This window comes from Cyprinus carpio, chromosome A6, assembly GCF_018340385.1.
Source record: "Cyprinus carpio isolate SPL01 chromosome A6, ASM1834038v1, whole genome shotgun sequence".
Classification (NCBI taxonomy): domain Eukaryota; kingdom Metazoa; phylum Chordata; class Actinopteri; order Cypriniformes; family Cyprinidae; genus Cyprinus; species Cyprinus carpio.
This window is the reverse complement of record NC_056577.1, coordinates 25,999,774-26,011,200: the sequence shown is the minus strand read 5'-3', so window position 1 is coordinate 26,011,200 and position 11,427 is coordinate 25,999,774. Positions and strand designations below refer to the sequence as shown.

The 11,427-nt window shown below is 36.5% G+C and overlaps 1 protein-coding gene across 2 annotated transcripts; it reads left to right on the top strand.

The window, feature by feature from the left end:
* The first annotated feature begins 253 nt into the window (after positions 1–253).
* mdfic2 (MyoD family inhibitor domain containing 2) lies at positions 254–9,189 on the top strand. Of its 2 annotated transcripts, none has more exons than XM_042758743.1 (4): positions 254–780; positions 878–950; positions 2,931–3,107; positions 8,467–9,189. In XM_042758743.1, the coding sequence occupies exons 1-4, from the start codon at positions 778–780 to the stop codon at positions 8,721–8,723; spliced, it is 510 nt and encodes a 169-aa protein (XP_042614677.1). In that variant the 5' UTR covers positions 254–777; the 3' UTR covers positions 8,724–9,189. The 2 variants fall into 2 exon arrangements, with proteins under 2 accessions (XP_042614677.1, XP_018967028.1); XM_019111483.2 differs by having other exon boundaries at positions 255–780; positions 874–950.
* Positions 9,190–11,427: the final 2,238 nt, after the last annotated feature.

The window sequence follows — 11,427 nt, the reverse complement described above, 5'->3', positions numbered from 1 at the left end:
GAAATTTGTATTTAACACAGATTAAAAAAAAAATGCTAAAATGACAAAAGAGTCTGATATTTCTTTCAAAAAATGTCTAAATGTCTAAAAATCTAAAAAAGTAATTTCCACCAACATAATTTCCATTTGGACGAAATGACACTGTGGGCGTTCAGAAAAAAGAAAAAAAAAAGACCAAATTCGTCTGTACTGCACGTGCCTGCTGTAGACACTGTTATTATTAATCAAATTTAGTAAACTAGTGGAGTGTTAGAGAGTTCCACAGGGCCAAAAAAACTACTAACTGTGGGGAAAGTGCGACATCTTCTAGAAACCTCAGCATCAAATATGCATATGAAGACATGTTTGAACATGAATAATGAGATCTACCACTAAATGAATCATCTCTAAAATGGCAAAACTTAGAAAACGCGAGGTTACCTTGTGTTTTAGCTGTCAAGCAATACACGTCACGACGTCGTCGCTAGACTTGGGTGTGTCACACATGTCAATCAAAGTCGCTTCTCTCTTTAAACCAGCAGTGACGACTAGCGGGAGGGTGAGAGAAACGAAATCATCCCCGCTGCTTTGATGACTGTATTCTTCTGTAATCTTCAATCTCACCAACTTTATTTATAACTAATCATTTGTAAAAATAGCGACGTACAGCTTTATCTGCTGAAGTGCGAAAGGAATATTTTTTTGTGTTGCTGGAGGCGTGTCGTGCATCTGTGTTATTATGCTTAAATCTCTCATGTGATGTCTTGATATTCCCGCCACTAAGATAACTGTATATCAATGGTAAGTTTTCATACGCAGCTTTAGCAGTGTCTTTGTACAGTTTTTCATGAATCGCACCTTGATATGACAATTGTTTTGATATCACACTGTAAGACAGATGGCTGGACAAAACTCGGAAATCGAGCTTGATTTGATCAAAACTGCAGAGAGAAGCTCGTTGGTAAATGCTGGTAAGTTAAATAAAAACCAACATGCTCCCATAATTGTCTAACACACTGAAACAATTTTGGTTTGGTGCATGACATATTGAGAATAATGTTTTCTCACTCGTTTTGAGATGGTTATTGATTGAAGGATGCAACAGTGCATTAGCTTTCACAGCAGTTAGAAATAGACGAATCCTGTCCCCTGTCTTAATGGATCTGTTTTTGTCCCATTTTTCCCACTGTGACTATCCCTTTCCCCATCTAGTAAATCCCCCAAAATTGTAGTTTTTATGATGGTGTAGTATACTCAAATAAGGGTAGACTGGGGCTAGTTGTCACACTGTCTATAACTCCATAGATCCCCACATTTATTTATCAGAAAGATTTGTATTAGAGAATATATCATGCATACAACGGCTATGCCTGAAAGCTGTGATTGTGAACAGCTGATAATGGCACACCTGAGATTCTGCTCATTTCGAAGCTGCTGTTTAAATCCTGTGACTGTGTTGTCGAAGAGCATGCGCTGTCCTGTAATAAAACACGAAAGATTAATCTTCTACATCTGTCATATCATAACACGTTCACTTCACAAAGCGAGAACACAGTGAAGAAACCACAGAACTTTCTGGAGAAACAATTCCTTATACCCTTTTCTAAATTATTCAGTCTGAAGGAGAGAGAAAGAGAGAAGAAAAAAGGCCAATACAGCCCAAAGCCATTTTCATTTGTCTTTCCCCTTCTCTTTTTTATTTTGGACTAACAATGCAGATTCCTCTATGGAAAATATGTCCCGTGTGTTAATTAATCATAAGACATTAAATGTTAAATAAAAGAGAGAAAAGCACTATGAATAATTCACTTAGGATAGGTGGAAGAAAAAATAAACAAGGTAGTGCAGCCAAAGCAATGATTCATTAATAGTTTGCATTCAGAGCTGGCAGATTCATTATTGAATGATTCTGAGGCCAGTGAAAGCACAGGAACACATCTCAGCATGTTTTCTAGACAAGCCTTGATAAACATTGCTTCAGGATGAAAGAACTTTTGAAATGAGAACTGACATGGTGGATTAGATAACATTGATTCTTTTGCATATATAAAGGTGGATTTGTTACTGACAGGGATGTTTAGAGTATTTAAAAGTGATGTATTTGAGCACTGCGGAAATTACACTTTCTCCTTTGTCCAGTTAAATGTGCAGAGAAAAAAAAAATATATAAGTAAGCTTTCCAAAACTGTGTACACACACTGGCTCTGTGGCACTTTCAAAACATTAATGTTTGTAGGAGTCGATTGACGAAATGTTGGCTTCTGGCTTAGACAATGGCATGTGTTTGGGACGTGAATATAGAGTGCAATAGTGCCTGCCCACTTTTTCAGAGGCCTTGGTTCCAGAAGTAATTTTCCCTTTCATTTTTCCCTCAGGGATTTTACAAAAGTCTTTGTTAAAGAGTTATAAGCCATGAAACAAACCAACCAGCTATGCGGAGACATTACAGACTTTGATTTGAAGCTAAAAAGACTGTGTACTTAATGGCTTTAATGAGGATTGTGAATGTGGAACTTGTGTGGAAAAATTATTTATTCTACACTCTTACAGTTAAAGTGAATGGAGACCAGGGCAGTGAAGATCCAAAAAGGACAAAAAATAAAATTTCCCCATAAAACTCCGACACTATATTCAAACTTTTTCATGTCCATATTTACTGGAAATCCTGTTCTGAAAACATGATCCCCAACCCCGTTCACTTTAATTATATAGATATTCTGCTATAAAAATATCATTTTCTGTTTTTTCGAATAAAGAAAGACAGTATAGGTGTTAGAATTATGACAGAATTTTATTTTATAGATGACTTGTTCCTTTTATGCTTTAGAGGATTTTATGAAAGCCTTTTGTATAATCTCACTTAGTACAGTAGGTGAGTGTAAATCAACCATATCTTGCTCAATATGCATAGGTGTAACATGCAGATTATTCAAAAACTCTCTCTTTTGCAGTAACGGAGGTATCCAGCACAGCACCTGAGAAGCTCTCACCAATTCCTGAGCTGGATCCTTGGGAGAGAGAAGCAGAAACGGGCTCGACAGAATTCACATACTCCTTATGCTCAGTGGACAGGTACAGCACTGCCTCCTCTTCCAGCAGCTCCCTATCTGACTCCCAGGAGAGAGGAGGTGAGTCACGCATCATCACACCTGGGTTTGTGGATTGGCTAGTTCCTCATTCAGAGACCACCATAGTGCCCAAAAGTGCTCTAAATAAAAATAAAAAAAACATCAACTAAAACAGCAAATAGTCTATAAACAAAATTCCAACTACTAATTTTCTCTCAAATGAGTGCTGGATTTTTACACTGTCTTGTTAAAAAAATCCTTTGATTTTTTTTTTTTTTTTTTTTTTTTAGTTTATGTGTTGCCACAAGCATATAATTATGCATTTTAAATAGTAAATTATTAAAATTTATCTATAATTTAAAATGAAAACTAAGGAAAATCATGTGATTTTAAAGCTGTCTACATCTGTTGAATAACTGAATTAAGCAGCACATTCGATTAAACTTACATATAGAGATAAATTATTAAACCCATGCGCAGAGAGCTCTTGTCCATGACTATTATGATTCAACTGCTTTTTCAATATGAAATTAATTAGAACAATATATTTCCCCTCATTCAGCCAGTAGGTTCAGATTAGTTCATGTAAATTTTTTCAATTTCGATTTATTTATAAAGCACAACTAAACATCTACCATTAACCAATGTGCTGTACAAAGTAAGTAACCATTTACAGAATTAAAACAAAGGCAAGGTCAAAAATAAAACTGCAATACACAAGGCAAAGCAAATGCAAATCATGAATAATAAGCCAGATCAAATAAAAAATATTTTAACCTAGATTTTAAAATGGATAGTGTAGGGGCGGTTATTATTTCTGTAGGAAGACTATTCCAAAGTCTCGGAGCGGCTACGAAGGGGAAGGGGTAAACAACACAACACCACAAGTTTTACGATCATTCAGACTTAAAAATTTAGGGATGTTCATGATTTAATATCCAAGAGGCAGGTCATCTGCATAATGATAACTTTTACCATACTTCTCAAAGATAGATCCGAGGGGAAGCATATACAAGGAAAATAACATGGGAGCTAGAGTAGAGCCTTGAGGGACCCCACAGGTCAAAGGTACAGAAGAGGAGTGAACTTTGCCAATATTAACTGAGAAACTCATATAAGAAAGAAAAGAAATTAACCAATTAACCTCTAAACCCCAAAAAACAACTACAAGGGACAGAAGAACATTGTGGTCTACAGTGTCAAAAGCAGCGCTCAAGTCTAAAAGTACCAGTGCTACAGAATCTCCAGAGTCGGTAGCTAAATGAATGTCATTAAACACTTTTAACCCCTTAACTGTCACTCACATGTTTGAACATAGACTTGAAAGTGCACTTTCCAAACTAAAATTTTTATAATTCATGAACAAAAACATTTTATAACATGATATTGATGTACCATTTTCGTGGTAATACAATGTCTGATTTTAAAATGGGTTTTTAAAGGATGAATTTTGAGATTTTACATTTTTCAGTTGATGTATCATTTCTGATTATTTCTCAAGTGTGATAGAGAAAAAAGGCAACGAAGAAGACTTTTTTTCGACAAGGTCAGAACTCCTGTTATGATGTAGATTTTTGAGGGTGCACTCTTGTCATAAATTAATCTATTACTTTTCCTACATAATTTTTAACAAACAACATTGGTAAAATATCTATTTTAGGAATCTTTAGACCTTTCCAACGATACATAGTTTGTCATGATTAGATAAGGATTTAGTGAAGTAAACGTAGGTGTCCCGTATACGGGACGGGGTGACAGTTAACAGGTTAAAAGAGCCATCTCAGTGGAGTGAAATTTTCTAAAGCCTGATTGGAACGCATCAAAAATTTTGTAATTGACCAACAAACTTTGAAGTTGATGAAAAACTACTTTCTCTATAATTAAGGAGTTAAGGTGCAGTCATTATGTCATAGTGTCAAGGTTTACACATGCATTACAATGACTTTCCTGGTATAATATTCAGAGGTTAATCTAATTCCTACTATTATGCTCAGAGGCAAGGGTATTTTGTCCCGCATTCATTGGCACGGGAAGATGTTTTAGGTCGGGGGTGCTGTACGCGTGGGTGGGGGGTAATAGCAGTATTTTTTGGTGGGTGGGGTGCAAACCAAGACAGTCGATTTGGTCAGTCAAGCTTTTAAATACATTTTCGCATTTCTGTAGTAAACGTACAAAGTCACAATCCATGTACCATTAAAAGCGGTTTTACTATGATTAGCGCTGCAGCAAGCGTGTGAGGTTGCCATGGCAACCAGATACATTACGCGCATAAAACAGATACCTTTTGGACATTATTCAAGTTAAACGCACAGGCATACAAACACATTTAGTAACGTAAAATCTTACTGAAAATGACAGATTAAGCAGTTTATATTCTGAAATATATTTCTAGGTTGTGTTCCGTGTGCATTAAATTACATTTGGATGTAAATGGTCCTTTTCCTAACAAATGTAAAACACTGAACTGCTAAGGGAGCGTCTAATGGATCACCTTTGTGACGCTGTCGGGGTCTGGAGTCAGGCATCTAGCTTCATCTGTCTTTATTTTGGTTAGGTACAGATTCCTCTGCAGTTTTTGTATGTTGTAAAAAAAACAAAAACAAAAAAAAACACTAAATATCCATTCATGTCATGCAACAGCATGCAACAGGTAAGCATAGGCTATTATCCGCCAAAATGCAGATTCGTCACGCGTCAACTTCTTACGCAAATAAGATTGGGAAAGCCTATTAGTAAGTTTGATTTTATTTATTAATTTACTTACAATAAATAACAATAAAATATATTAAAATAACTACTTTGTGCATATTTACTTTTGAGTTGAAAACATTATTAATTACCAAATAATTAGTAAAATCTTTCAATCGTTAGGGGGGCAACGATTGAAAATAGTAGGATATTTTGCTAATTACTTATTGCAAGTAGTTGCAATTATATGCACCTCAGCATTGTAATACATTATAAACCAGTATGAGTTGAGTGCAAATTGAGTGTAAATTTTAATTCTAATTATTAAATGGATGCCACCTTATTGGGAAAAAAAGCCCTCCCTACACCTACCCTTATCCTACCCAATACTTTATTTTCAACTTTTTTTATGATTTTCTTCAATTTCATTAAAAGTAAATGCTTTTCTGATGTGATTTGAAGTTTGAAAAGGGAGGAAAAAAAGTTCGCCAAAAGGCAGTTTCGAACCCAGGTCGATCGCGTCAAAAGGAATAGAATAACATACGCTTCACCATCTGCACCACTGAATTTGACAGTTAGCTGCCGTCTTCTGTAATGTTGACTAGCACAATCACAATCCGCCAACAATACCAGCTACTTGCACTATTTTTAGTGTAAAATAGACGCCGGTTGTTGTTTTTTTTACTCTTATTATTATTATTTTTTTTTTCCAACAGTTAAACAGTTGCCCACAGAAAAAAAACAGAGGGTGCTGCAGCACCCTCAGCACCCCCACTTGCCGCGCCTATGCCCGCATTATGCTCAAATCTACTTAATCCCATTTCTACCCCTAAAACATAGACCATCTCCTTTAACGTAGGATCTAGAGATGACATATGATGACGTGTAACAGTGTAGTAGTGGTGTCTCGTTTCTTAGAGGAATATTTTTTATATTTTTAAATCTGGAAAGCCCCATTTGAAGCTTGGTTTATTTATTTATTTTTTACACAAAACCCTGGGCTGTGGAAACATTTCTTAAAAACAGACCATCACATTAAGCCGACTACACTAAAATCCCCCAAATTTTTGATTCTGTGTCATCCCCCTATTTATGTAATCACCTGAAAGTGCCTGGAAGAGAAAAACACCTATACTGTACAGATGGATGATAATTGATTACATCTCCACACAGCTCTATTCCTTATTTCCTGGGAAGGAAAAGGTGGTTCAGTAAATTATGCATGTGTACAGAAGTGCCCAGCGAGAGCTGGGAAGCTTTTAAACTGTTGTATACAAGAGGTGCGGACAGACTCCAGGTCATTAAGGGCCTTTAAGTGTCTATCCCCATCAGCCGAGATCTCAAGGTAAGAGTTTTCAAAGAGGCATTTAGGTTCTATAACATATGTAATACTCTATGGGCTTTTTAAATGCTATTGGCATGATGGTGCCATGTCATTCTGAGCATTTCTGACATCATTCACTCTTGTGTTTTTTGACGTATTATGTGACAGTAACAGCATGTGTGTTAGATGTGATAATTTCAGTTCTAAATGGATTCATGTTGTGATGTACTGTAGTATATATACAATAGTGATAAAGCCTGTTTGTTAATGTTTAAAATGAATTAAAAAAACGTTTCAGCAATATCATAACTTAGCTCTGCTAGAGACGGATACTTTTTACATTTGAAACATTTTTAGCCGTTTGTTTTGATTTGCTAATGATAATTTTATAGTTGAATAAGCACACAGAATTAAAAAATATTTAAAAAATTTTGCATAATCGAATTTCTGCCTGAAACCCTCGGAAGTCGGAACATAAAAGTACTAGTATTTTACCCTATAGGGATTTTTCAAAAGTCTTTGTTAAAGAGGCAAAGTCATGAACCAAACCAACCATGTATGATGTGAACAACATTGCAAACTTTGATTTGAAGCAAAAAAGTATTTGAAAATCAGACAAAAGTACAAGACTGTGTACTTTGATGAAGGAAAGAACTACAATACCATGAAGCATTATGAATGACATAAGTTAAAAATGACAGATAAATATACAACTAGTGATTTAAAGATATTGATTGTGCATATAGACACAACACATTTTAAGTTTATTGCAAAACAAATATGCTTATATATGCAAATATTTTTTTAAAAACCTGAAACCCTTGGAATATAAAAGGGCTTTTAGTTGAAACCCCCCACCCCCTCAAATTATGTTGTAAAGTTTGACACTAATCACACTTTTATTTTATTACATTGGCTTGGCAAGAAGCACTACACATGGCCATTTTTTTAACTGCATCAGTACTTGAATTCATTCTTTTTATTTGTTCTGGCCTTTTGTTTTCATGACATATTCCTGTTGAAAAAACAGCAACTGCTGGTTAGGTATGTTTTAAAGCATGGTAGCTTGTTTGAGCTGGTTTAAGCTAGTCCTGAGCAACTAGCTCCTGCTCAGGACCAACCAAGCTAAAACCAGCTCAAACAAGCTGCCATGCTTCAAAAAATACCTAACCAGCATTTGCTGGTTTTTTTTTTTTTTTCTTTCCCTTTTTTTCCAACAGGGATTGCCAGCATCTGAAGCATCATGTTTCTGCTAACTAAACAGATAAGCTACAAGTGTACTCTCCATTAGGAAGGTTTTACACACTTCTTCTAAATACACTTCCTGCAGCTGTGAATAAAGTATAGATGCTTTAGCATTCCCTTTTGACTGTCCACAATCCCATGATTTCTTATTTTGTTGTTCAGAACTCTGTGCCGGGATTGTGCTGAATTGTCTCTTCTGCCGATTCTACGACTTGTTCCTCATGCTACCTGAAACATGCGAGCGAGCTGCTAACTCCATCTGCCCTGCCTACATGCTTTTCTCACCACCTGCGGAACCTGCGCATAATAACACCTGGAACTGCAGTTGTGATTTTGACTGTGGCCTTATGGACGCCTGCCACGAAACAGGGGAATGTCTTGAACTAGCGATGGAAATTTCTGAGGTTTGCTATCACTGAGGTGCCTGCAAAACTGAAGATGTTGCTCTGTTGGGAGAAAACTTTTCAATTCCACATCACTTTGGGAAAAAAAAAAGTTGGTATTTTCATCCCAGAACACCACAGTCTATGCCAAAGCAAGCTCGTATATGCTCATTTGGACCTAGCATAATCAAAATAAGTCATTCTAGGTTGGAAAATAAATGTAAACATGACATTAAAGCTACTATTAGCAATTTCTGCAACTCAATTGCAACTCTTATATCTTCCATAGTCCGGCTCCTAAACTCATACCATTGATTGAAGTGGTAGAGAAGTGCCTCCAGGTTTTCTGACTGGTTAATGTGAGTGGCTTTCTCTTAAATAACACAAGACCTCCGGTAAAACTGGCTCCTTAAAGGGGTCCTATTATGCTTTTTCACTTTTTGAATTTTAGTCAGTGTGTAGTGTGTATGTTTGGGCATAAAAAGATCTACCAAGTTACAAATCTCAAAGTCCACTCCAAAGGGAGATATTTCGTTTTCAAAAAAATCCCTTTTCAAGAACTACAACGAATGGCTCGTTTGGACTACAGCGTTTGTTTTCCGGGTTTTGTGATATCACAAAGCGGGCCATTAGAATATCATTAAAATAATTCCAGCCTACGGAAATTAGAATGGTTGGGGGATGGGGAGCTGCGAGGTCATGGTTAGAACGCTTGGTTGAGTGCATCAGACAAGACGACGATGCTTCATGTTTTGTAGTAAGTAAAGTAACTTAAAAAATTGACAGCAATGCATATTTACAGTACCTTTGGAATTTCTGAATTTTTGAAATAAACATAATACATATTACCGTTGCACTTATCTATACATAGTAAATGCAGTTATTTTTTCAGCGGGTGGGGGGTGTGCCCGAAGCTTGAATCCATATTCAGAAATGCACAGAAAAAAAATAAGGTTTGCTAATGGTTTCCTGTTATGTTACAGGAAAGTTATATTACAGTACATAAAATTTCACGTACCAAATAAACAAAGTAGGAGAGATAACTGAGGATGATGCCAAATGATTTGTAGATTCTGAGCACCGCTGACAAAACATCTAATCTTGTGTCGTAAGTACAGCCGCTCCATAGTATAAACAGAGTATGTGCGATCGTGAATCTCGAAAGTGAAACTAAAAAGCAATCGTGAACTCAAAAGTAGTTTTAATGCCATGCATAAAAGGCTCCCCGATGGCCGCAATTTATATAATTACCCAGTGATATAACTGCGAGAGAAAGATGAAATATGCAGGTCCATCTCAATAAATTAGAACGTTGTGGAAAAGTTCATTTATTTCAGTAATTTAACTCAAATTGTGAAATTTGTGTATTAAATAAATTCATTGCACACAGATTGAAGTAGTTTAAGTCTTTGGTTCTTTTAATTGTGATGATTTTGGCTCACATTTAACAAAAACCCACCAATTCACTATCTCAACAAATTAGAATATTGCATTAGAATGAAATCAGCATCTTCAAGAAGCTGGGCAGCAGAAGGAAGCATGAAGTGCTCCAAAATTTCTTGGTAAAAGGGTGCAGTGAATTTGGTTTTCAAAAACACAATGGACCAACACCAGCAGATGACATTGCACCCCAAATCATCACAGACTGTGGAAACTTAACACTCAATGCCTTGACCCCAGCCTCAGTCCATTCCTTGTGAAATTCACTCAAATTCTTGAATCAATTTTGCTTGACAGTCTTCATAAGGCTGCGGTACTCTCTGGTTGATTGTGCATCTTTTTCTTCCACACCTTTCCTTGCACTCAACTTTCGTTTTTCGGAAGGCGCGCCTTCATCACACCTGAAACTAGTCGAGCTGTTTGTGTCAGGCTGGGGAGAAAGGTATTGTAATAATGTAAATTATGTGAAAAATAATGCGTTTTTCGAACCACTAAGCATGAGAACATGTTTTAGTACACCCCCAAAACAAAATCAAGACTTTGTAAAAGAGCATAATAGGACCCCTTTAACAAAAAGTGTGTTTTAACACTATCAAACTGATCCAATACTGTGAACAGAAATAAACTCGCAAACACTTTCAGGATGTTCACTGAAAGGCTGATAAAAAGATCCTATCAGCTTTACAATAACAGGCCCTTGTGCCAACGTATGTCGATTTTTATCACAATGAAGAGCGAAGTGGAGAGAAAAGGCCTTCAGTGTGTCCCCGTGTAGATGGCTTGTTTAAACTAGAGTGCAGTTGTTAACAGCCGGTTTGAGACAGTGTTTTGTAGAACACTTGTCCTTCTAGGGCCCATCAACCTTTGTTCTTCGTTCAGGAAGACTGCTCTCTCGAGTGCACTGCGACGGTGTAATAGATCTTTTTTCAGCGCCAGGCTCTCATCACGTAATGTGGAAAGCTACACTTTTGTGTGGGTGTTTGTGTGTATGTAATTCAGGCATCTATTTCAGGGTGAGGTCAAGGTAAGAGAACGATCACGCCAGGTAGCGGGCTGGAGTGTTATTGTGTGTTACTGTGTTATCTTGGCTTGCTAAACATTTGTTTTCAGTTAACAGACAGAGATATCAAAGGAACAACCGGGTTGTTCAAACAACAGGAAAACCTCAGCGCAGTTAGCCAATAAGTGGGTGGTGCTATCTTTTTATCCACCATTTTTATGTAAAACAAAAATCATGGCACAAAAAGTCATATGACTTTTTTTAGCAGTCTACCTACAAATCAGTTTGCTATGTTGCTTC

What these genes read in the sequence shown, in the direction of transcription:
- mdfic2 (XM_042758743.1), top strand. An exon ending in AAGCTCGTTGGTAAATGCTG is followed by an intron (nt 951 to 2,930) that starts GTAAGTTAAATA and finishes TCTCTTTTGCAG; the next exon opens with TAACGGAGGTATCCAGCACA. An exon ending in TGACTCCCAGGAGAGAGGAG is followed by an intron (nt 3,108 to 8,466) that starts GTGAGTCACGCA and finishes TTTGTTGTTCAG; the next exon opens with AACTCTGTGCCGGGATTGTG.